Here is a 27,701-nt window from a genome sequence, read left to right on the forward strand (position 1 = left end):
TATAACAATCATTCATGCATATTGATATGCGTTTTCAAAATAGTGGATGTGAAAGACGAAATTTAATATAAAAAGAAATTGTTAACCAAGTTTGCAGGATTTCGTTGATGACAGGACATAGATTGCATATTTATTCATATTGTATACGTTAATCTATATTTTATTACCGTAACCTAAATACATGTATATTATATCTTGCTGCTTATGAATGTTATTACTCTGGAATTTGCATTGTGTGTGCAGTGAAACGCCGAACATAATGTAATATATTATATTACGTATTATGCAAACGTTAATAAAAACTAGAGCACGCAACATAAAAAGTTATGCAAGAAATACGACTATCTGTATAACAAACAATAACTGTATAAACTCTACTCTATTCAATGTTTTTCTTTTGTTTACGTTTCATGTAAAATTTGTGTAATAAAATTTGTGACCTAGTTTCCCTTGATGTTTGCGATTGACTATTGAATTGAACCTTTACAGAACTATACATGAAATGAAATGGGGTTTAACCTTCTAGTATTCTGCTCTGGCTGGGCTAATGAAGACGGGCATACCCCATGCCGTGTGCAACGAGGAAAATTGTGCCTGACAGCACCGCTACGGCCTACTCTTATTTGGAATTCCAGCTGTGTCAAGGGTTCTTTTACAGTTGCCTAACCTGTCAATTGATGCATTGTTTCCGATTCGTTTTTCCATAGACCAAGTTAGCAATCTGCTTCCATATTTGGTCAATCATCTCTGATATAATTATGTACGTGCAACATATTTTGGATTGTCAATTATTTAAGAAATGTGTAATACAATTTAGTCAGGTTTACATGCATGTTATATTGCGCAACTATGAAGGGTTTCCGATTCGTTTTTCCATAGACCAAGTTAGCAATCTGCTTCCATATTTGGTCAATCATCTCTGATATAATTATGTACGTGCAACATATTTTGGATTGTCAATTATTTAAGAAATGTGTAATACAATTTAGTCAGGTTTACATGCATGTTATATTGCGCAACTATGAAGGGTTTCTACCACTTTAGGACCAGCAAGTTTGAAAAGCATATCGCCAAAACGCTGAACTGTAGAGCCCTTACAATGTTTTAGTGAAAGGGGCCGTAACGTAGTTGCGTGACTCTAAATATCAATATAATTCCTCCTCTGACCTCTACATGAAGTATGGACAAACGGACAGAAGTGAAAGAGTAACGATAATATAATCCCACATGTTTTGTGGGTATGTCAAAAACACAAAAATAGAGAATGTCTGAGTTTGATTTGAATCATTTCTATTGTAGCTATACAGCAAATAAATGTGTCCAGTCTATTGAAAACATGACAACGCACAGTCTTTTAAATACGACTTTATTCAATGAATGACAAGACCACCCTACATTGTCATTTACACAAAACGAATTATTTTGAACAATATTCACCAAATCTGTGTGTCCTAATTACATCTTCTGGTGTTTGCACAGTAAGTTTATACCGTCCCGATTTCTGTGCATGTTCTTAAGGTAAAGAAATATTATTTTCAATGAAGGTGCTCAAAATACCCCGTATTTACTGTTATGAAATACACAAATATGTCACTGCTATTTAAATTACATTTTAAAAATATCAATAATGATGATGTTTATATATAAATGATAATAATATGTCCATGTTACAAATGACATGATGAGCACATTCAAATTCTTATTTTTGAAGGAAGTTCATAATACTTTTGAACATAAAACAGTTTTTGTAACGCATACATGTATATATGTGAACACAAGAAACTACCGGAACAATTCACTACCAAAATAAGCAATACCCGGATAGTTCATAATTAAATAGATTACCAAAGTAATCCACAAATATTTCTGATACTTATGCAGTTCATAGCAACCGAGTAGTTTAAATAATACATCTAACCCAACGTCGTCCGAGATGGTAATGCGGCACAATCTCCCGCTGCCTTATTGTAATACTGTCCTCGAGCACATACGCCGTATGCAATGGTTCTATTGTCATAGCAGAAGTACCATTCAGAAGCAAATTGTACGGTATTATTAGGTACTAAGTTCACGCCAGGATCGTTAAGACTTGGTCTGTTGCAGCTTGGTAGGTTTCTCTTGCATTGGTCACAGTTAGGTTGGGTAGGACAATGTTCATGGTATTCACCTGAAATAATACAAATCATTTAATAGTTAATCACTTATCTTCCTGAAAAGTATTATTTAGAAGTGATTTAATTTTAATATATTAAACACACGATATCGGATAGAAAACGTCATGGCGTCGAGGTTTGTAGATACAAATCTATAAGGCGTGTAATCATTAATGCAAAGATCAAAGGAAATGTTTATGTAATCAGTGATCTAAAGTGGGTAGTAGTTTAGCATATTAAACAAGAGGTACAGGATAGATAACATACTGACCTCGATGTTAACGGATACAAATCAGGCGCCACAAGGTGTGAAATGGTTAATGCACAAATCAAAGTAAGAGTTGATATAACCTGTGATCTAAAGCGGACTATAAATGTTAAGAATGCATTGTCGCGACTACACTAAGCCAAATAGAAGAGAAACTTACAAAGTGGGTAGAATGTATTATTTATAATAAATGAAAATGAAATGAAATAGAGTTTAACGTCCTACTGTTCTACTCTGTTTGGGCTAGTGAAGACGGGCATACACTATACAGTGTGCTACGAGGAAAAATGTGCCCGGACAGGGGCACTACGGCGTATTCTTATATGGAATACCAACGGTCAATGGTTCTTTTACGTGCACGCCAATGTCTACGCGGGGGAACCCAGCCGGAGAAAAAACATTGTCAAATAGCAAAAATACTTACAGGGTTCTACAGGTGTATATCGTGTACCACACCCACCGGTTTGTGTGGTCTGTAGGAAGCTTTCACATTTATTACTGAGAGTAGAAAAGAAATCTGGATATTTACATTCACCATGGAATGGTCGGTCTAATAATATTTCCTTCATACTACAATTAAAATATCTAGCACAATTTTCAGGATCTGGAAACTTGGCTGTCGGATGTCTCATACAGATACTGGCAACACTGGCTAAAAAATACAATTTGAGGGTTTTCATTTCATTTACATCTCGGCTATAGTGTCAGACTCAGTGAGAGCCTGGCGCAACAATAACACATTCATAATCGTAGCACCATCTCCAATTGACTAAGTTACATATACATATTTTCTTTTACAAATAAATCTTTCAGATTGGTGTATTTACCCGGCGTGGCTTTCAAAAACATTACAATCTTTCCCAAAAGTATCTACCACAAATGTTTGTTTTGTAACGTCCGGTAGACGCGAATTACAGTCTCTAGGTAGAAATGAGTTTAGGCAAGCTTAATAACCCGTACTCGTGTGTCGACAAAATCAAACTTGGTTTTCTATTTAATATGTAGCAACACGGTGGAATCGTGTTTTCCGAAGCGTATCTCGTCACGTTTACCACACCCTTCACAGTTCGTACTTAAAAAGCTATAAATAATTGGAGCATCTTACTTTGATTGGAACCGAGTTAATATATCCTGTAGATTGGGCCATAAAAAAACATACCGATTGAAATTGTGCCAGAACACTGTTTGGTTGTTGGATTAAAGATGTTTTTCTGACACTGCATCACCGCCGATGTTCTACCCGAGTCACATAGGACAAAGAGTTGTGATGGTGGTCGTCCTGGGTATGCTTGCTTGTCATTAGACATACCAACACAGCTTGGTATTCTCTGTTCACATGGTTCACAGCTAGTTTTACCTGGTGGGCAGCGACGATTCTGAGCATATTCACCTTTAAGAAGATTTACCATATATATTCAAAGAGGCATTATCATAATACTGCATTAAAAATATTCAAAATAGTCATATAATTAACTAAAATTTGAGGACAGGTATTTTGCACGCACGTCTATAAATTCATAGGCGATAATATATACGATGGATCGTCAGGTTTGTCTCAAATTTGACATAAAACCTATTTATCCACTTAAATTACTGACTAGCAAAAGATGAACACCTGTTCTTCTTTAAGACGAGGATATGTAGAAAATACACGCAATTTGGTCATTTCATGAATTATTGACAAATCTGTGGTCCGAAGGGCCACCAACAACAACGAAAGACCATGTCATGAATTGTTGACAAATCCGTGGTCTGAAGAGCCACCAACAACAACGACAGACCATGCCATGCACTGTTGACAAATTTGTGGTCCCAAGAGCCACCAACAACAACGGCAGACCATGTCATGAATTGTTGACAAATCTGTGGTCCGAAGAGCTACCAACAATGTAGGCTAATCCCACTCTTACTATACTTACATGGAGCTACAGGTTTATATCGTTGTTTGCAGTCAACCTTTTTAAAGTCATCACAATCTGTACCGTTAAATAAACGAGGATACCCACACTCTATGACCAGACTGCCCTGGGCAGTGCATTTTAAAAACTGCGCACAGTTAAAGGGATGCTGATGTACTGTATTCGGATACAACATGCAGAATTTATCGATGGATTCTAAAAGAAAAGAAGCAAATTTCAACAATCGCCATATTATTTAAGAATTCATTGTCCTGATATAATTAGAAAGGAGGGCGGCGGGGCGAATAAAGGTGTGTTGCATTCCGAGTAATATTATGTTTGTTGGAGCATTGGTAATCGTTTTAATACGAGAGAGAGAGAGAGATATAGAGAGAAAGAGGGGGGGGAGAGAGAGAGAGAGAGAGACAGATAGAGAGAGGGGCGGTAACGTCCACTCGACACAAACTAGGTGATTTCTGGACTAACATATATTTTCGTGACTTTTGCTTGTTACAAATCAGACGCATTAGACCATTCGGCCACCCAAACCCCCTAGGCGTTAAACGACCAAGAGATACATAAAAGAATAGAATGGGGGTGGGTTTGACGCCTCGTCGACACTTTACTTCGGTCATTTTCATACTCAAATTATATGTTTATTTTTTATTTCTATGCCCGGCTAAATCATTTGACCTGATTTTCATCCTCCTGATTTAACTCTGGCGGTACCACCAATGACAAGCCAGAACCGTACTTGAAAAAATTCTTCGAGATGTTCTCGGCCAAAGTCGAGATAATACGACAGACGTATAAAGATCCATTGGTATAGTTGGAATTCATTTAATAACATGGTTTTCACACCCTTTACGTCTGTTGATTAATAGATCTATTGACAACGCACCGTTAACACTTCCATATTCAGCTGCGTTGCCCGTGACGCTATCGCAAATTAAAATCATAATTTTGTGATATCAATTTACTGTCTTCATTAGCCAAGTTGGTGCGAAAATAGCATTTTAAGCCCCGGTTCATTTCGATATCAATTTCTTTTCGTATCGTATTCAAAACGAGTATCAATGTCATTTACGTACCTTTGGTGAGTTCGTGATTACAACGTTTCGTAACGGGATCATAGAAAGTTTCGGGTTGGCAGCTGATGACCCTTATTGTTCTTCCAGTATGACAGACGGTATACCGAGGACTCATGGCATCGCCAGGGTATGGGTGGGTTCCATCTGATAGTCCTTTACAACTCGGGTTATTCACTTCACAGGGTGGGCAGTTAGTATTGTTACATTCAGCCATATATTTATCATATTCACCTACATAAAATAATCATATTATCAATAATTGGCGGGAAGGGTGCATGTGTAACCTATACAAGCTTACAGTTTACATTTAAAAGTAAAATGTGGAGTATTACATGTAAGTATAAAATAATGTCTAAAATATATATTTAAAGATGCATTTGTGTAAGAGTTAGATAAAGAGCTAGCCGTTGTTGCTATAATAGTTAAAGATAATGCAAAATAAATATATCGAAAATTTCATTCAAATTACTTTATTCTTTATCACTGTTTTGACAATATGTGGCATAGATTGTTTATTATCGTTGCAACGGTACTTGTTAATCAACACTCGATTCACCATTCCTAAATCAAATCATTAAATCTCAACAAGGACAGTAACAAGGATAGAGCACCACTCAACACTGTGTGATCTTCGGTAAGAGGTGGTGGAGGGAGGCGCCAATGGTTAAACGCGTGCACGTTACACCACAGGGTCTGTAAATGAGTAAAGTAGCGTGGTGTCGATTCCTCACTTGTACGTCAGGTCGCCTGTCCAACCTCATGGGTTTTCCCGGGTCCTCCGGTTTCCTCCCACAGCGTTATATGCAGAAACAATCGCAAGGTCGTTCGTAATAAATCATAGGATCGAAAGATACTTACATGGCGCAACAGGTTCTAAAACTCCAGGTACACACCGGACATCTACGTAATATTTACAAGTTCTGCTGGTGAAATCATACAGTTGTGGATACGGACATTCCGACACGTACGGCTCATATATACTTGACGGTACCATACAGTTATAGTACTTTGCACAACTGTTCGGATGTGGGAAAATGTCGTAACGGTTGGCCGCACAATAAACATTAACATCAAATCCTGTGGAAAAAATATAAAGCAATATAACTCGCATGTTTTTAATTGCATCTTGTAATAATTTTATAGGAGAGGGGCATTTTTGTTTAGTGTTAGGCTGGTTTATTCTGGTGTGAGTGATGATGCAAATTCTACCAATTCTCAACATAGAACCATCTACCATTTCTCTATGTGATCTTTTCATTTCTGGACAAATGTAGAAAAGATACATGTTTACAACGATGTTTTAAAATCATTATTGTGTCAAAAGACTTACAATAAGCATTAAATACCTACCTGCTTGTCCTGGTCTTGGTAAAGCAGGTGTAGTTGGTATCGGAGTTGTAGTAACAACGATTGGGGGTTGTGGTCTAGTTTGAATCTGAAAAACCGGAGCTCCGTCAAAAATGGACGAACTGGGTGGATTTGTTTGTCCTGGCGATTGAGAAAAACTATTGGGAGGAAGCGTTGAATAGGTGGTTATTTTCGTTGTACCGATATTTAATGGTAATCTTGATGATTGAGTAGAAGACTGTCCGACTGGTTGTTGTGGTTGAGCGACTGGTTGCTGAGGTTGAGCAGCTGGCTGTTGTGGTTGAGAAATACCAGATGGTGGCTGAGGAGACTGGACAGGTGATGGCGTTTGTTGTTGTTGAACAGTAGGTAATGGACGTTGTGGTTGATATGGCTGTGGTTGAAGGGGGGCCGCTGGTTGCTGTGGTTGATACGGTTGACTCGGTTGTTGTGGTTGATTTGATGGTTGCGATTGAGTCATACCTGATGGTTTTTGTGGCTGATTTGATGTTTGCGGTTGCGTCATCCCGGATGGTTGCGGTTGATTTGGTGGTTGCGGTTGAGTCATCCCTGATGGTTGTTGTGGCTGATATGGTAGACTCGGTTGTTGTGGTTGATTTGATGGTTGTGTTTGAGTCATCCCTGACGGTTGTTGTGGCTGATATGGTAGACTCGGTTGTTGTGGTTGATTTGAAGGTTGCGGTTGAGTCATTCCCGACGGTTGCTGTGGCTGATATGGTAGACTCGGTTGTTGTGGTTGTTGTGGTTGATTTGGTGGTTGCGATTGAGTCATCCCCGACGGTTGTTGTGGCTGATATGGTAGATTCGGTTGTTGTGGTTGATTTTGTGGTTGCGGTTGATTTGACGTTTGCAGTTGAGTCATCCCTAATGGTTGCTGTGGTTGATTTGATGGTTGCTGTTGATATGGTTGTTGGTTATACTGTGTAGGTTGTTGAAGTGATGGTTGTATCTGTCCTTTTGGATCCTGCGTGAAGATATTTGACAATGGTTGCTTTATTGCAGTGGCCCTGTATGGCTCGATAGCTGGGGGTGGTGGTTTTGTTACTGGAGGAATGGTAACAGGGTCTAAACATCTCTTTAGTTCATTACTAAATGTGGTTCGACATGTCTTTAGGATTGCTCTTCCTCTATTACAGATGTAATACTGGTTACCAGTTCCTGGCAAAGCTGCTACGAAACCCTCTGGTTGAAGATGACACGAGGGGTAGAGAGATTCACAAGGTGGACATTGAGACGGGTCGGGACTGGAACACCTGTAGAATCGCCGATAATCGCCTACAATAAGTATATGATAACCAAATTATATCTTAATTTCTAAAAGTAAATGAAACCGCTAAAGAGGGAATTTTACTTAACACATTCCCAGTGTTTAAAATGTAATTTTGATTGTAATGTAGAGGATTATAACAATAAAGATCTCAATATATTTATTACAGACGCATAAAGATTAGAAGACGGCGTAAACATCAAATGGGAATAACTTACTTTAGCATTTGTCGATTTGAATAACAATTGAACCAATTTCATTTCCATTGTTTTTTATTTACTTACAAGGATTTTTAAAATCTATTCTTCGGCCGCAATCTACCTCGGTAAATGGGCGACATTCCATGTACTCGTAGGAGAAGAGTTGAGGGTAGGGACATTCAACAAGTCTTGATGACATCGGGGCCGTACAGTCGGAATACTGCGCGCAATGTAATGGGTTTCCTATGCGACCCGCTGGATACTTGGTACAATAAGCGTCCATAGAAGCTGAAAATATCAAAAGTCAATTCTATACATTTGAGGAATTCTTTGGTGTGTATTTCGAGGTTGATTAATTTTCGATTGATCCTGTAGATAATACAAAGCATATACGATGCAATTTCCTGCTAGAGTCAACAAACCGGCGGTGGGGGGGGGGGGGGTGAACGTAAACACATGCATTTTTAGTCAACAATTGGGAATATTTAGCCAAAAAAGGAAAATATTTAGCCAAAAATTGAAAAAAAAAAGTGGGAGCCATCAAGTAAAAAAGTGGGAGCCAACAACTGAAAAAAATTGTGAAAACATTATGAGCCAACAATTGAGAAATTGTGAGCTAATAAGAATACTGGAAAGAAAGGCATATATGGTCGTCCTCGTTTAGATTATAAGGCCTGCCATTGAGTAAAGTAACGTGGTTTTGATAGCAGGCTTGAACGTGACCTTGTGGGTTTTCTTTTAATCCCCCGAGTTCCCCCCCCCCCCCCACTGCCGAATACACTTGTGCCCAACACGGTCTAGCGAATGAATTGGGGAAAATCAAGTAATGATGCACAATAATTTGTTAGTGTGGAAATAACATAGTTTGTGTTATTTCCCGCTTTAAGAACAAACAGTGCCGTAACTAGCTCAGAGCAACCAAGGGGGCGAGAAGTGTTCTCAGGGGTGCTGTAAAATTGACGGACAATGTATCTTTCATCAAGGAGTTCTAGAAAATGTAATGTTAAAAAGAGTACCTTGTGAAATTGTGGTTGCGCATCGTTTTGTGAGGATGTCAAATATCTGGCCAGGTGGGCAATCATAACGGAACATAAACCTGAAGTTTTGACATACAATATATGATGACGTCAATTCCCATCGTGGTACTGTGTAATAGCCATCTTCTCTTCCCGTACAGTCTGGTAACACCTGGTTACAAGGGACACAACTCTTGTCTGTACACTGATATTGGAGATAGTCACCTGAAAAAATGAGTGTGTTGGTTGAATGGTGCGGTTTGAAACTTATATAAATATACAAAGAATCTAAATATTTCGCTGCACCCACGTGATACTATGAATTTAGAAAATAATGCCCAACAATATCCCTCAAAAATGGGATCCATGTTTTAACATTAAAACATAAGAATGACTCATGCATCTTAGGCCTGCAGCCCAAATTACTAGCTATAAATTTTTGGAAAGTTTATAACACCAGGAACACAAATCCAGAGAGTTCCAAGCAAAAAGTCTGCAGTAACTCGATTTAGGGCCAGATGAAAATTGTGATAATTGTCAAGTAAATGCTATATTTATAATAATAATTGTCAAGTTGACATAAAGTTAAATATTGGCGAAAACACCCGATGCCTTCATCCTCGGCAAAGAATATGCTGTTGGTTACATCATGGAAATAAAATTGTATATTTGTATAATTAATTCAAAATAAACAACCATCACAGCTTTGTGGAAAATTCATTTTAGTTAATGACTGATTCATTCAGAAAATTTGGGTGACAAATTTTTCAGGCAAATAGGCTCAGCCCCCACCCCCATCCCCAAGTGAGATTAGCCCCCTACACCCATGTAGCCCCCTACCTATTTGTTGAATCAAATATTGTTTAAACTATTGTTTTCCCTCCCATCCGAACCACTGGGCATTGTCCTTCCAGCCCACTCCCATCCCGTACCACTGACAGGGGGATACCGCACAGGGTTTGTCTTGTACATGTACGTATCTAATCTGTGTAAGTGTAGTAAATGTGAATATGAAACAAAAAGACTGTTAAAGAAACTGAATTTGATGTTTATACATGTAGTGGAAGTGATAATGATAACGACTAACTTTGATGGCATTTAAAGTGCAGGGTAACTGCGTAATTTTGATTTTCAATAATTGACTTACTTCAATAAATAATTTTTGTCTTAAATCTATATTTGTTAGCAAATTACACAGTTATAGATACGGTTTCAGTTTAAATGTTTGTAATTCGGCCTTGAATATCTGAACTAGAGATTTACAGCTACCTGTAGTAAAAATAACGTAGCGTCTAATTGGAAGGGTATGTCGGTGTGGGTTTATGTTTTAGTGGAAACAATCACGTGGTTTCAATGCGATTTACAAAACTACGGACATAGTCTGGTCTCCATTACTTCATAGACATATTGCTCAACCAATGTCAAACATATCTCCTTTCTCATCAGACTAGGCGCTCCGCCCATAATTTCTCGGTAAACACCCGCTCACCACCACTTTCAGTCCCCATTAACGATATAATTATTGGGTTTGTGTGCTCACACATGGTCTTGTGCGTCATACAGCATCAGCAGTCAACACGCACCTGAAATACTCGTACGTAACTAACGTACGAAAATTAATTGGTGGCTAGCTTTTTTTGCACGTATACAGTGAATGGCCATTTTGCTCAGTAATCCCAGCCAGAATTTGGCTATTTTCTAAATTTGCGTTAAAGTTTAAAATAGTTAAAATAAATTAACTATTAGTCAATCCCAACGCTAAAAACATTAACAGAAAGGATTATGTATATCTGAAATAGACCCGACCGAAGCACAAAATAGTGCCCTCTATGAATAACAATTCGCAGACGCTGTCATTGAAGACAACGTCAATTCTATGAGTTGTAGATGTTATTTTTGGGAAAAATAATTGGAAGAAGAGAGAAGATGTTGGGACTGTACGAATGATATAGTCTTTATGGGTGCTAAGGACACAATGCTGAAGATAAACCTAATAGAGACTTTTGGCAAGCGTAAATTCCTGGTCCGTATCGCGTATCCGTGACGATTTTGCGTGTGCGTGTGTGTATTTCCCATACGTGATACGGCACACGGATACGGCAGCACGTATCGAACAGCTTTTATACGGAAGAGGTCCGTATAACATCGTCGTCTTTTTACCGTATTGTTTACTACTTTTAGACGCTGAAATGTTGTGCCGTAGCGTTTTTTATGAATCAATGTGTATCTAGAACACGAAGGTGTATATTTGATGTGATTTAAACCATGATAAAGACTGGAATTAATTAATCATTACTTTTGATGAACTTTTCGCGGAATTTTCATAATTTTCCTGTCTGTCTGCACGCTGGTTGATCTACGTGCTAAATTTAGGGAGGTGGGACCTTGCAAATCTGTAAATGATGTGATTCTATGGTAGAGGGGGGTAAACTTTCTGAAAGGATACATTAATGAAAATAAAAATTGCTGTCGAGTCGAAGTCGAGCTACTTCACTCCCTCCATGAAATTGTAGGCTAGGTACTTGACTAGTACTGATGTTGATCTTGGTAGATAACTGCCACCATGCTGTAATAGAACTACGCTCAGCTCAGCTACCCATACGTACGCGGCGCGAAAATCTGCCAAAAGTCTGAAACTATATAGACGCAACGTATCACGTGACGACACGGATACGCGATACGGGTGGGAAAAATTCAACTTGCCAAAAGTCTCTATTGTTTCCAATATAACGTGTTGTTGACCTCATGACCTGTGATGTGTAGATCACGTGGTATGGATATCATGGCTGTTGACTGTGTCTGAGATACTTCTCCGCAGGTAGCGTGTCTCAGATGTTCAAAATGCTGAAATACTGTTACCAATTGCTGACAGTTGACAGAAAGGGAGATAACTCTCTATTACCGTTAATGGATTTCCAAAATTGTTTTCGCCAATATTTAATTGTATGTCAACTTCACAATTATTAGTATAAATATACCATTTACTTGACAATTCATCTGGCCCTAAATCGAGTTAGTGCAGACTTGTTGCTTGGAACTCCTGATTTGTGTTCCTGGTGTTATAAGCTTTCCAAAAATGTATAGTTTGTTTATTAGGGAGGACCATGTAGCGGAATTGTGTTTCTAAGCAAGCTAGAAATTTTGGCTGCAGGACTATCAGCAAAACAGTGAATATTAGCAGTATATTTTTTATGTAAAGTGAATATCAGCAGTATAATATTATGAAAAGCAGTGAATATCAGCAGTCAAACAGTGAATAGTAGCAGTATATTAGTATGTAAAGCAGTGAATATATAAAGCAGTGAATATCAGAAGTAAAACAGTGAATATTAGCACTATATTATTATATAAAGCCGTGAATATCAACAGTATATTATTATGTAAAACTTGATGTTAGCAGTATATTACTACATGTATTAAAACAGAGAATATTAACAGTATGTTATTTTTTTTTTTATAAACAATATTTTATTCAGTTTGTCTGAATGAGATTGGGGAACAGGCTTAGCGTATGTAAAACCCCTCTCTCTAGATAATATACATACACAATATTAAAACAAAGGAACAAAATGGGTGTATATACACAGTTAAAATGGCAATCACATACATAAATATATGTAAATACATATATCAAGAGACGGATGGCAATGTACAATATATATTATATGTTACATCATCACATAAATTTAAAACTAATATTTTAAATTAAAACAATTAATAAGCAAGATTAAAATCTGTTTGACATGTTATTATGTAAACAGTGAATATTTGCAGTATATTATTATGTAAAACAGTGCATTTAGTATGTTATTATGTAAAACGGTATCGTAATACTTACAAGGAGAGATGGGTTCTCGACGTTTCTCGCAAGTAACATTGAAAAAGTCGACACATGCTAGACTGGTCGTGTCAAACAAGTTGGGGTATTTACATTCTCTTTCGTAGATCTGGAAGTTGCCTATAGTGCTCGTCTGTTTACAGTCATAATACATGGCACACTCTCCGGGGTGAGAGATGATGGTACCAGGATTAGCTTCACAGAATAACCTCATAGTTTCTGAAATAAAACCAAATTCAATAGCTTCATATTGTTAATACTGCTGAGGCTGTTGGTGTTGTTGGTGCTATTGGTGTTAATACGGCTGCGTCTGTTGTTAGTTAGGCTAGTCTGGGATTTCATGGGAGCATTAAAATGCTATATTGGTAAAAAGACTTAATTGAAGAGTTGTGATCCAAGTATTAGAACCATTACTCTTTCAGAAACGTTTCTAATCTGAGCGTAACACTGCATGCTACTGATCTTTAAAATGAATCAAAATTCTTGGTAATATGAAGCTTTTGCTTTGTTTCTTCTATATTGAGAGAAAATACATAAAACAAATAAAAAACTATCCAAGATATCTTTAAAGACATAAAAAGGTCTTACCTGTGGCAATCTGAGCAACACAGCCACCAACAATCGGATCAAAAACTTGACTATCTGGACATACTTTAACGTTGATAGTTCTTCCAGCCGCACACAATAGATAATAAGGTGTCAAAGAACGTCCTGGGTATACATTTAATCCATCTGGCAAGGTTACACAGTTAGCATCGCATGATATACACTGGTCATGATTTCTACCATAACAATGGCCTCTTTCATATTCACCTGAATTTCAAAAGAAAAGGTAACAATGATCTGTTACTTTACAATTATTCTAATTCTCCTGTAATCTGAAAGTAATATAGTTTGTCTCCTTCCCTGAAAAAGCTTTTAATTATCTTTACCTAAAAAGCCAAAATAAATTGGTTTATATTCAATGGCTTAATCCTGAAACAAAACAGTTTTCCTTTGTTTTCTCAAATTAACATTCAACAGACATACTAGGTTTTCTCAAATTACAGGAGATATTTTTTTATATATATTATAATAATGATAGGATTATTGATTCCATTTTAATTGTGAGTTACTCCCCTTTATATTATCGTGATTGGCCGTCATTTTGGTGGCATGATGCCTGGGGCTCTTTAAAAAGGTTAGATTTATTTCACATTCACACCTCACCTGTAGATTTCATCGCTAGACTGCTACAATCACTGATAAGGATGACATCGATGCGACTTAATGAGCCACAAATTAAATTCTAAAACTTTTTTTTTTATGTATTAGAAAAAAAAAACGTTTGAAGTATTTGTAGGTAAAAAGTATTTCCTAGTTTAGTGTGAATGGGTATTAAAATGAGTAAAAGGCGACATTCTGCTCGAATCAGTAACGTCTTATGTAAACAATTTAAGCGCCATTGAGCCAATGATTGACGCCGCGTGATATGACGTCCTGTGTTGAAGGCGGTCATCTTTTACAGATATATTAGAAGCCTCTCGTAATACTCTGTGAAACAGATTGGATCACAAGATGTAAACAGGGCCAGCACTAGCCCTAACTAAAACATGTGGCCACCTAAGATGCACAATCATAAACATATCCGACCATTTCCATAACAAAACATCTGGCACACAATTCCCAATATTAGACCAACTTTCATGCAGCAGTTCAAACATAATTTATCTAATTTCATGTAGACAATGTAGGGGAAATCAAATATGCACTTAGTTAGCTAATAGAAAAGACTAAGAGCGACTTTGAAAATCCAGAAGAAATTAATACGTTTAGGCTAACTAGAGAAAAACTCTGGATTGCCAAATTGAAAACAACAGCCCCCCCCCCCCCCCGGTTTGAATATTCATACGGCTAGCTCGATAGCCCCTTTTGTAGTCCCATGTAGCGCTACAGCAGCAAATGCGTCCAAAATCATCAGAAAACATTATACTGATCTCTTGGAAAATCACCTGAAAATCTTCACACAGAAACCTATTATTACATATTCTAAAAATATAAATCTGAACGACATCTTAGTGCACAGTAAATTAGATTTAAATAAGACCAGTGCTCACCCTAGCCCCCCAAAACATATATCAAACCCTAGCCCTAACCGTTAGTAAATAAAATCAACTAGATATAAAAATCCCTAGCTCTATCCCGGTGATAGTGGAACAAACACAATTTTAGATAATCCAATTCTTAGTAAGAAACACATTTATGTGGCTCTCAACCGAGAACCTCAAATTTATTCTTTTTTCTTCAGTAAACCAAAATACCAGAATACCACAGGAGACATCGAAGGAAAACCACCAGCGCCACCAACACCAAAGAAAAACCCAGCGAAACCAAAATATGTATAAATCTAATGTATTGCACTAATAAAACTAGGAAATATCACGAACCAAATTTTCATCATCCTAGGTCAGTGCTTATGTGGAGACATAACCTCTCCCCCAAATTCTTAAACCTAACTCACAATCCTCGGCAACAATCACGTGCCGTAACCCTGTTTATACCTTGTGACCTTGGGGATATTTGCAGGTTTGCATTTGAAATAGACAAAGCCCTTTAAAATGCACCCACATATAATGTAAATTATTTTTTTTAATTTCAACAACACATTGTTTTGACTTACATGGAGCTCTTGGTTCTGGTCTTGATTGACATTTAGCTTGTAAAAAGTAAACACACCGTTTAAGATCCACGTCATACAAGTAAAGATAAACACACTCCGTCTGATAAGCGTAAAGATTGGTGTCGTGTTCGTACCTAGAACAATCATAGAACAAGGCACAGCTTGCAGGATCAGGGAACTTGGCCTGCGGGTTCTGGGAACAATAGCTCTGTGCAGAAGCTGGAAAAAAGATCAATTGATTACGAATGCTTAAAACCGTACAAGTGAACATAAATACATCTTAACAATGTCTGATGTGTATAGTTTTATAAAGTACAAGAAAATGTATGATTTGTAATCCGTGTGGTGAAGACAGTACGGTCTGAACCACGGGGGCATAGATCACCAGACATGTTTTGCATATCAGCATACCTTAGAGTGGATCTGACGTCGGATCTGGTATATACTTGGGTCTAAACTGGGATATTAGAGAGTGCTCACAGTAGGACTGTCTGGTCCTCAACAACAGGAACGCAATACATACCAGAATTAAAGGAAACATGACAAATACTGCAGAAATCCCAAGGTATTGTCCAACCGCTTCTTTAATTTTTTTTACAAAATGGGGTGCAATTTTATTCAGCATTAGTTCATTTGCCCCGCTACTTACTTATTATACTAAAAAGTGACCTGTCTCTATTTTTGTTTAGACTAGCTCGTATGATGCACGTCAGCAGTCAATCATCTGTATCATAGAATGTTATCCAATGTATCTGACACGTAATGTTTCAGGTATAGATCAAATAAATTAGTTACACAGCGCCTGGGAATCAGATTCTAAATTCATTCTGAATTTATTCCTTCAGATGATTCAATCTGATTCAGATATGTCTGTAGGCATGGATTCTTCGAATTCGAATTAACGGTCATGTATATGGCAGCAACCGATGGCTATCTTCCGTTTTATCAATTGCGAATCCAAATGAAATGAAATGAGATTTAACATCCTACTGGTATGCACCAACCGGGCCATTTAAGACGTACGCTTTCCAGTGTGCTATGGGAAAATTTCGCCCTAACAGCGGCTCTATACGTTCGTTTACATCAGTGATTCTCAACCTGTGTGCCGCGGCACACATGTGTGCCGCAAGATCTTCCTAAGTGTGCCGCGAAATTTTGGACGGCACACTAAGAAAATGCGAAAACCCACGTGATCCCAATTGAGTATTCACTGGTGTCTACTGATAAGTTCATAACTGTGTTTTTCTTTATTTAGTTTGAGGGGGGGTTGGATGGCTGAATGGTTAGCGTGCGCACGCCCATACGAACGGTTTATGTTCATGTGCAGGCAATTGGCCTGTTATTAACATACACTGGTTACCTCTAATAAAAAACAGCGGTGCATTTCCGCAGTTTTGTATTGTTTCTGAATATCCCCTACTTTTTTTGAAAAGTATATGAAGTTATGAATGGTAACGAGTACAATAAATGCTCAGGATAGTCAAACAGAACAGATTATATATTTATTAATTGATTTTCAACAGTCATTAATTAGGTTTAACAAGCAACTAATTCGAATAGAACAAATATTTACGGAATCCTGTTAGACGCGCTTGACATTTTGAGGGATCAATCGCAGTTATATTACGTAAGTTAATAAAATCATTTAATTCTTTAGGTAAGGCATGGTCTGCCATACTACTAATAAAACTATACAGTTATATGGGACAACAATCACTGGTTTATTATACACAAGCACGACGTTTCGATAAGTATTCTCTTATCGTTATCAAGCACAATACCAGTGATTGTTGTCCCATATAACTGTATAGTTTTGTTATGTTTCCAATTGCTAAATGCCACTAAAGGATTACATACTACTAATGTAGAATCGGACGTTTAATTATCAGCTGTTGTACTATTAAACCTGTTTTCCAAGTACGCGTTTGCCGAATGCGCGCGAACGTCCGAGGGGGTCTCCCCTAGGAAAATTTTGAAAATTGACAACCGCAAACCCATTTTCCAAGCATTTCAGACCAAAGCAGAAGATGGCAAATTTTTGATTTCCTGATACAATTAGATAACAGAATGACCTAAGAGCACTATCATTAGATGAATTTGAGAATTCTAGTACACTTTTTTTTTGTGTTTTTCCTATCTTTTCTTTCTCCTGTCCAATGTCCTGTCCTGTCCTCTCCTTCCTTCTTTCGCCCCCCCCCCTCTCCTTTCTTTCTCTTTTTTTCTTTTTTTTCTTTTTTCTTTTTTCTTTATAGGCTTAGGCCCACTTTTTTTTAATGAGCTTAGGCCCACCAGTTACGGACAGATAGACAGGTGGGCCCAGTCCGGCACTGATAGTGTTTCTTTATAACGAAATGAGTTTACTCTATAAACTGAATACACGGTGTCGTGTATAATGAACAGTACATTTATTCATACATCCCCACAAGCTTATCATTGTTGTGATAGTTGATATAGGGTATAGAACAGTATATATGAAGCAGATAAGGTAGGTCGTATAGAGTTTTATTATATACACCTCTCTCTCTCTCTCTCTCTCTCTCTCTCTCTCTCTCTCTCCTCTATGTGTGTGTACGTATACAGTTTTCCTAGTTACACTATGTAATATACTCATCTAGGTACATTTGGGCTGATGGAGTGACGTCGGACTAGGGCGTTTAAAGGCAAAGCATAATCCATTCCTACTCGAAGATCAGTTTTGGTAAAAATGGCATTCTGTCGATATCCTGCTTAGCCAATATCAACAGGCTTGAACGTGACACAGATCTAGTCACTTGTCGAAGTTCGTGGGTCTTCTCAGAGTTCTCTGATATCCTCCCGCTGTTATAGGCACATGCGCTCAAGCGAGTTATGAAATGAAAAGTACGTGGACCTTAATCCCCATTTCTCTATCTCATTGTACTTAATGTATTTAAGTGACTATATGAACCAAAAAGTGGATCTTAACCCCCATTTCTATCTCTCTGAATTTTTAATGTTTCTTGTCGTGATATGTATCTAATAACTCGAGGTGGGGAGGGGGGGGGCAAATGGTTGGCATGTGCGTGCTGCATCATAAGGTCTGTCACCGAGTCAACTGGTGTGGTTTCGCTTCCCCGGTTGTACTTAACAAGGAGTAGGTTCGCCTGCCCTACCTCGTGGGTTTTCTCCGGGCCCACCGGTTTCCTCCCACTGCTAAAGACCCCTACGCACAAGGGAATTATTGAAATAACATTAAACCATTATGTTAGTCCCGAAATGACCTAATTTGTGTCGAGTGGACGTTAAATCCTCTCTCTCTCTCTCTCTCTCTCTAATAACTCGGGAGTTATTTTAAAAATGTAAATGATAATGAAATAACAATATGAGAGGTAAATAGTTAATGCTATAAACATAAAGCTAATCTTATTCGTTTATTTTAATTAAATTGAAAAATAAAACATGTAGAAGTAATTAAATAGAGAGATTATCGTGATATATAACTATATATTATTATCGCAAACATATTTTCCTGCATTTACAATTGATACAATATTTATAGCTGTGAGGGTGTCACCAGCCAGACAAAGTGCGTTCAACCTTCCGGAACACTTGATTTATGATACACCCCCTTTTGATAGTCCCAGATAAAAAAAAATCTAACAAAGGAAATAGTCCACCACTTTCTATATTCTAACAAAAGATAAATAATGATCATGTTAGAAAAAGAACTTAAAAACGGTGACGTGTTTAGTTATTTATTAAGATTTGTGTATTCTGTATGTTAAACTTATCTGCTACTAGATGAGCCATTGTAAAAAATAAAGTGTGTTCGTTCCGTATGAGTAAACTATTTAATTATGGTTATTAAAACATTTCCACCCATTTAACTATAATTGATGAAAAAGACTATAACCTTATGTTTATACAGTTTGTTTTGTTAGGGTTTTTTTTTTTGGGGGGGGGGGCTAAATAATTCAACAATCTTCATGTGGAAGTATACAGCGTCGGATTAACCATGGCGGGGGCCCTGGGGTCTTGAGCATGTGGAAGCCCCCAACCTAACACAAGTGACCAGAACTTAGGCAATATCTTTCGTCGTCATTTTCTGCCAGGATCCCCGCCAGTCGGGGGACACGTCTAACCAATCACCTAAGACGGCTGTGTATGATACATGATAAAAACAAACCTCCCCCAACACTCGAATAAAAAGGTCATAACGTTCACAATTCGTTGGAACCAGAACGTGAAATGTCGTAAAGTAATGTAATCTATACAGAAACTACAAATATTATACGAAGCAAATTATCAAATAACTATAGTCTAGGGGCTAAACATCGAAAAATACGAGTCCAGAAACCAAAGTTCTTCGATTCACCCACAACAAAAATGAAAAACGTACGTTCGGAGATTACCAATAGAGACCTTTGGCAAGCGTAAATTCCTGGTCCGTATCGCGCATCCGTATCGATTTTACGTATGACGTCATCGATATGTGTGTGTATTTCTCATACATGATACGGCACACGGATACGGCAGCACGACATCGAAAAGCTTTCATACGGAAAAGGTCCGTATATCTTTTTACCGTTTTTTTGCTACTTTTATGCGCTGAAATGTTGTGCCATAGCGTTTTTATGAATCTATGTGTATCCTAGAATACGAAAGTGTATATTTGATGTGTTTTAAACCATGATAAAGACTTGAATTTAATCAGTATTTTTGATGAGTTTTCTCTGAATTTTCATAGTTTTTCTGTCTTCCTGCTTGCTTGCATGCTGGTTGATCTACGTGCTGAATTTAGAGAGGTAGGACCTTGCAAATCTGTAAATGATGTGATTTATGGTAAAGGGGTATAAACTTTCTGAAATGCTACATTAGTGAAACCAAAATTGCTGTCGAGTCGAAGTCGAAGATTTTTTAACAAGATTAGACATTAAATTTTATTTTCTTCTAAACGGTGGCGTGTCAGTCTCTGTGAACGCCTGTACAATTTAGAGAAAGGTTTTAGTGAGAAAATAAGACCTTCCTTACCTCGCTAGAATCAGTATGTGCGACACAACATGCTGTTAAAAATACGCCCCCCCCCCCTTCTGCTAATCGGCTTGGCAGAAGCCATTGAAATCTAAGCAGGTGAAACAAAATTGTAATTTTTGAAAAAAATCGATTGTAATTAGGCAAGGCAAGGCAATAAATGACTGAAGATTCTCAACTTTTTGGCACATCTCAGATTGTAACTTTTTGGATTATTTCCCCTTGTACGAAAATCACGTACATATTTTATGGACCCGCTAGAGATCACCATTTATGAAACTTAATATACATAATATACTTAATATATCAAAAATATCTCCGATGGGTCCCTATTATTGGCACATACAGGAATCGCGTACATAAATGTAAAATTGTTATTCGGTTATTACACCACATATTTTGCGGAAGAGTTCTATTTTCGTGGAAATTGGACCATAACTTCCCGTTAAGATTACTCCTACCCTTTATGCAAAATGTGGCAAAGTGTGTGATGTATTACTATACCAGTGTTGCGAATCCTCATAGATGAAACTTAAAATATGTATTAATCATCAAAAGATCTTGGATGCGTTTGATTTTGGTGAGCAGGCTGATCGGGTTATGGCCCCTGCCTTTTACGAAAAATGTGGTCGACTTTCTATCGATTGTCATAATTCTCTGCTGGTCCATCTGTCGATTATCAGCATTCCGCAACCTTATTCCCTTTGCCGAAAACCTTGTCAAAGCAATAGATGCTATTATAGTTTTTAACAGATTTTCTTTCAATTTTTGTTTTTGGTGTAAAGCATTGGGATCATGAAATAACAAACCTCATCGATATTCAGGAAGTTTCTGTTTCAGAACTGGATATATGCTACAGGTTTTTTTACAGCTTGTTTTCTCATATTCAATGTGAAGCTTTGGGGCAATGCAAATCACTGGAAAAATGAGAGGATTAACCCTATCGATTTTCCTTATTTTCCTTCCCTCTCTTTCAAAATATGGGCGTGTGTTGCATGGCAACCACTTGTTATCTATTGCTAAATATATTTAGATAATATGTTGAAATTTTGATCCACATAACGGAATTTGACGAGTCACGGTTATCAGTGTGACAATTACTCATTCTAATATCACGGGTGTTTTTTTTATTATTATTACTCCTTATCAAGTTAAAACGATAGCTTATTATTTATTTGTAATGAATAAAGAAAACTATATCCTACAAGGCAATGGGAAAATAATTAGTAATGGCTGATTCACAAACGACAAACACGTGTAGAATGGGTTAAGCGGCTATAAACAACTGTCGTTCAATTTGGATTGTATACGTATTTCACCCAACAAATTGAATATAAATCACTTTATATACATTCATTTTAATGTGTGCTTTTAGATCCACTGTCGCCTATTTAAGGTTACAAAGAATAGAGCCATACGCCAGAGGCATTATGTGAGAGGTAAACGTGTTTATTGAAGGGCGTTTATCATGACCTCCCCGTCTTCATTACTCCAGTAGGGGCAGAACAGTTGGACGTTAAACGTCATTTCATTTCATTTATCATGGCTTCAATTAGAATTATGTTCAATAGGCGACTCTACTCCTTGTCACATACAGATCGGAGATGAACACTTGTCTTTAGTGACGGATTGACATAGCAGCAATGGGCGAAATGCTTGCAAGTTATCAATTCCGATTAAGTGATATTATCACGATTTATAATACTATACTGTCTTGTACTACACTGCCTTGTTCTATCACTATCTATAATACTATCCTGTTTTTAACTGTTATGGTCAACTGACAGATTAACGTAAGGAATTTTAGCCAAATCATCGTCAGGTATGAAGTACATGTATAGCCAAGACCCCAATGTTAAAATTATATCCAGAATCTGTTTAACCTTTTCGATCACATAATGGGTATATCAGAAAGACATTAATATCCATATGTCTAAACAAATATACTCGTGTCATTGACATTGAAATTGAATATCAATATGTACTTTGTATTATTTTTCATTTCAGACTTCTATATCTATAGTGTACAAATGAGTGTAATATTTTGTAGTAAGTTTGTAGGCCTACTTACCAAAATGCTTGAAATTAGGTGGTGTATACTACTGTAGCTGATTGCAAACTATGGTTACATTTAGTAAGCAGATACAGCCACAACTCTATACTACTCTGTTACAATAGTAATAAATTCAGAATTCTAATAATATAATGACGTCGTATATCAATACCACACTGGAACTCAAGGACATGAGCACGACTGGTGTACCGGAAGTTCCCAGACAACGTTTCGTCAACAGAGTTACTGCATCTTATATCGGAATAATTTTGAGCATTGGGTTAATTGGAAACGCAGTTGTGGTATATATATACGGATTTCGCTTTAAACCATCCGCCTTCAATATCATTATCCTATTCCTCGGGGTTATAAATCTAATATTCTGTGTTTTTGATATGCCTTTAGAAATAAGTAATATGACGTATCCAGTCGAGTTCAGGGGATGTTGGATTATCTTTACACTGGCTACGTTTACAGCATGGGCGACGGGGATGGCTTTGCTAGCTATAGCAGCACTCAGATATCGAGCCGTGTGCCAACCACTAAAACCATCCATCAGTGTGTTTCGTGCTCGGGTTTTGGTAACTGTGATTTTCTTCACATCAATTCTGACTTCGGCTCCTACGGGTATAGTTGTGGTGAACTCCCATGAAAATCTCGAAGGTAATTTGTATGTAGTGAACTGCGATAATGATAAGGATTCTGAAGAAACAGTTTACCCAATGCTGTACCTCGGATTTGAGTTCTGTGTTTTCGCTGTTGCTTTTATAAGCATCATCGTGTTGTACAGTTTCATAGGTAAATTGCTATGGAAACGGAATAAATATGGTCCATCGGCTATGAACAAACATGTATCACGTAACAGATTTGAAAGTGAAGATTCGACTCTGTCAACTAGTACTAGTACAATTACAAGTGAAATTTATATATTGACAGTTGAAATGAACAGCATTTCATCGTCATCAAGTAAAACTTTAAAAAACGATACGATTGACAATGCCAACCAGCAACCAGTTTACAAAAGTGAATCATCTTATTGTCCAGTGTATACGACAGTAACTGCAAATACACCCAGCGGTAAGGTGCAACCACGTGCGACAAAGGAACGAAATATCAGTGCCATTTCTCAACTAGACAATAAAGCGTTTAATAAATTAACACCAATCAAAATGTTAATTATTATGACGCTTATATTCTTTTTATGTTATGTTCCACATTTATGTTTGATGATTTATATTCAAGCCGGATTTCAACTGAGACCGTCTCGTGTTTCAGAGAGTATAATAGGTACAGTGATCCGATCGAATTTATTAAGTAGTGCCGCTAACCCTATTTTATATGGCTGCTACAACCGAAAATTCAGAGATGAGGTCAAGTCGATTTTCAAAAATGTTACACAGCGTTTAGGCCATATAAGGAAACCTCGCCACGCGAAAATGAACAATTACAATTAGCGTATATAAGATATATTACGTGTATGTATTTTGTTAAAATAACGCAAAATAAAAAAATATATATTGTCATATACCTTTTATTCCTGAAAATATAAGCTGGGATTGGATATGGATACGTGAGGTGTCTATGCTGACAAAATGTAAAATATTATAAACGGAACACCTGGTACGACTTCTCATTTGGGGCTTAAATATGACAAGATTTTGTAGTAATGTATTTAAACCTCTGACTTTACATGTATAAAAAGAGAGAGAGAGAGGGAGAGAGAGAGAGAGAGAGACTAGGTCATTTCGGGACTAACATATGGTTCAATTTTATTTCAATAATTCGCTTGTGCGTAAGGGTCTTTAGCAGTGGGAGCAAACCGGGGGACCCGGAGAAAACCCACGAGGTTGGACAGGCGACTCTACTCCTTGTCACTACAAACGGGGAAAGAAACGTAACCACGCCAGTTGACTAAATGGCAGACCTTATGATGCAGCGCGCACACGCTAACCATTCGCCCCCCCCCCCTTATAAAGACAGAATCATGTCCTTAAATAAATACTTACTTGGTACGATACCGATGGAACAGTTCTTGTTTATAGGATCGAATATCTCTCCAGCTCCAGTACATTTTCTTATAGCAACGAACTGTCCCGTTATACACTCATAATATTCGGACGTAAAGGGTGCGTCTTTTAAAGCATAATAACCATTTGGTGCACCCTGGCATTCTGGTAGTTTACAGAGTTTTCTGTAGCCGCCTACGATCAAAGAAAAGGAAGTACATATTTAGCTGTTTATATAGAATGCTGAGGTATTTGTTTCCCTGATTTCATGGCCCCTGGAGTAAGACAAGTAATTGTTTATCCTGATTTCTAAGCTCCTGGACTAAGTCTTATAATGTAGTTCGTCTATTCCTAGCAATTCTTTCTATTTACGCGTTCCCCGCTTTTGTATGGCAATATTTGTTGACATTTTGTTCTAGAATCGAAGAAGAGGTGTTTGAATTCGCATCTTCTGTCAGGGTTTGGTGAATAGTCATGTTTTGGAGGTGGGGGTGGGGGTGGTCAGGAAATAAACAGAAAAAAATAGGGAAATCACCAAAAGGAAAAAAATAGTTTATCAGATGGCTGAGACATTGAGGCAATGAGGAGCGAATTATTAGTTGAATTCCAGATTTTAAACAGATTTATCTCCCCTTTATAATTTTCTCAGCTTGTATAATTATACATATACATTAAAATTCCTGTGCTCAGGTAGTGTAATTCTAAATTTAACAATCAGGTCCTTCCGCTAGTAGAGCTTCTATTCATTATAGTCCTTTCTCGGAATTTGATAAAAGAGAAAATAATAGCGGCCGTGTTAACTGAGAAATACCTAGGGATTTTCCGGCTTGGTTTCCACTTGCCAGTGATGCATGTCGACGGGTCTAAGCTAAGAACAATGTCTAGTTGTTCTGCGTGGACGTAAATTAACAGATGCCAGTTGGAATTCGAAATAAGAGCAGGCCGTAGCACCGCTGATGGTCACGTATTCATTGGCTTTAAACCTGATTTCATTTTTGTGTTAGTAATATGTATACTTACAGGTGCCTGAAGGTATAACTCTATCTCCACATCTTACTTGATCAGCTGGCTTACAGATAGCATCTCTTTCGTCAAACAAGAAGCCAGCCCCGCATTCATTCTCATAGACTCTCAGATTTGTATGTGGTTTGGTATTGTTACATTGATAAAACATGGCACAACTATCGGGATGTTTGAATGCCATGTTAGAGCTCATACCTGATTGACAAAAAGCCACTGACGTTGCTGAAATAAGAAATTCAGAAATGAACACAACATTATGGTAATAACGGCGAGACCGTTAAATTGGGGATGATAACCAAAAATGTCCATGGAATCACCAAAAGCTATAGGTAGACATTGATGTATATATATATATATATATATATATATATATATTTGGTTTAAGATTGGATTGCTAAACAGACTTCAAATGAAATGAAATGGGGTTTAACGTCTTACTGTTCTGCTCTAAACTGGGCTAATGAAATTGGTGTCCGATCAAAACTATCGGAAATATGTCTAATGATGATTGATTTGTATACATATAATATGATCATGCAATTGGGTATATAGTTGTTGTGGGAAACCCATGTCATTTCCGTTAATTGACAAATATATCAGATAATGCGAGATGGATTTCAAATGTTATTTTCGCCACATCAACATCTAAAGACGAGTTTGTGAAAAGGGCGTTCTGGGACTTGGGAAACAACGTAATAGTACGTTTGATTAGTCAGGCCATCAACAGTTTGGATTTTGCTGAATTTTCCTTTGCACGGGTTTTGATTAGAAGGTTGATTTGGAGTGGAGCAATCGCGCGCACTACTAAGAACTATCTTTGGACTACGGTAAAATAGGGCAAACAAATGAAATTTAAAATGGCACAAAAAATATAATATAATAGTCTGCTATTTGTTAATGTTGATTTTTGTGAAATGTTGAAATAAAAAGTGGATCAAGAAAAAATCTAATTTGCATTTTTCATCCAATTCAAACAGGCCATTTGATATACACGATACCACATTCAAATCGAGATGTTTTCAGAAATTGCTTTATTTTTCCAGTGCGTTCATGGACATTGTATTATAATCTATTAAATGTATGACACAGCAAACTGCATTGTCCATTTTAACAAATGCGGAGAAATTCTAGATTTGACAGTGTAACTAGCATTTTTTTATTAAAGGGGCATTATGGAAGATTGGACAAAGAGCTGGCAGTTCTCGCTATAATAGTTAAATAATAGATAATGAAAACAATATATGCTGAAGATTTCAGTCAAATTGCTTCACTCTGAACCACGCGAGCTATCCATTTTTACGTAAAATCATCCGTCATAAAAGGTATTCAAATCCACTAAATATGGCAGGTTAACGATGGCATTGAGAGTTGATTATGGTCTTGATAAGCTAATTGGTGTTTTATAAATAATTGAGATAACATTTCAGGTCTATATAGAAAGACCTACAATAGGCAGATTTAGCTCTTGCATAATGTATGTTTAATAAAAGTGGGTTTAAATATACAAATGCCAAAATGCCAAGAAATAGGTCAAATAGTTTGTTTATCTGGCATGTTTAGTAGTGTGCGTACGGTTACTGGTTGACTTCAGGACACAGAAATGGCGCGAACCATTTAAAAAGCTTTGGTCGGCTTATCATGGTCAAGGGTACTATACCCTCACGCCACAGGCTCAGAAGTAGATGTCTTTATGATATCTAGTTTTTATTAAATTGATATTTACAATTGATCAACTCGCATTTGTCTGCTTTAGAAATATACCCAAGAAATTGATTGGGATACTTACTCTTTTGGTCTGGACAAAGGGTCTTGGCTACACAATTCCTGCTAAGTGCACTAAAACTAAGGGTTGGAGGACAACGGGTCCAAACT

The 27,701-nt window shown here is 37.3% G+C and overlaps 2 protein-coding genes across 3 annotated transcripts; one reads left to right on the forward strand and one right to left on the reverse strand.

Annotated features, from left to right (window-relative positions):
• Positions 1–1,370: 1,370 nt before the first annotated feature.
• Positions 1,371–27,701, reverse strand: LOC126826099 (uncharacterized). The gene is made up of 15 exons (XM_050555547.2): positions 27,616–27,701; positions 25,827–26,051; positions 24,807–25,001; positions 15,759–15,977; positions 13,688–13,912; positions 13,100–13,318; positions 9,262–9,486; positions 8,330–8,533; positions 6,761–8,053; positions 6,269–6,487; positions 5,411–5,641; positions 4,341–4,535; positions 3,581–3,811; positions 2,846–3,073; positions 1,371–2,167 (listed from the first exon to the last, which is right to left on the reverse strand). The coding sequence occupies exons 2-15, from the start codon at positions 26,020–26,022 to the stop codon at positions 1,914–1,916; spliced, it is 4,134 nt and encodes a 1,377-aa protein (XP_050411504.1). The 5' UTR covers positions 26,023–26,051; positions 27,616–27,701; the 3' UTR covers positions 1,371–1,913.
• On the forward strand, positions 18,161–24,323 carry LOC126826115 (G-protein coupled receptor 84). 2 transcript variants are annotated; one of them, XM_050555548.1, is made up of 2 exons: positions 18,161–18,243; positions 22,755–24,323. In XM_050555548.1, the coding sequence occupies exon 2, from the start codon at positions 22,953–22,955 to the stop codon at positions 24,252–24,254; it is 1,302 nt and encodes a 433-aa protein (XP_050411505.1). In that variant the 5' UTR covers positions 18,161–18,243; positions 22,755–22,952; the 3' UTR covers positions 24,255–24,323. The 2 variants fall into 2 exon arrangements, with proteins under 2 accessions (XP_050411505.1, XP_050411506.1); XM_050555549.2 differs by lacking the exon at positions 18,161–18,243 and adding an exon at positions 22,242–22,569.

The sequence above is a fragment of the Patella vulgata genome, chromosome 1 (assembly GCF_932274485.2).
Source record: "Patella vulgata chromosome 1, xgPatVulg1.2, whole genome shotgun sequence".
Lineage (NCBI taxonomy): Eukaryota > Metazoa > Mollusca > Gastropoda > Patellidae > Patella > Patella vulgata.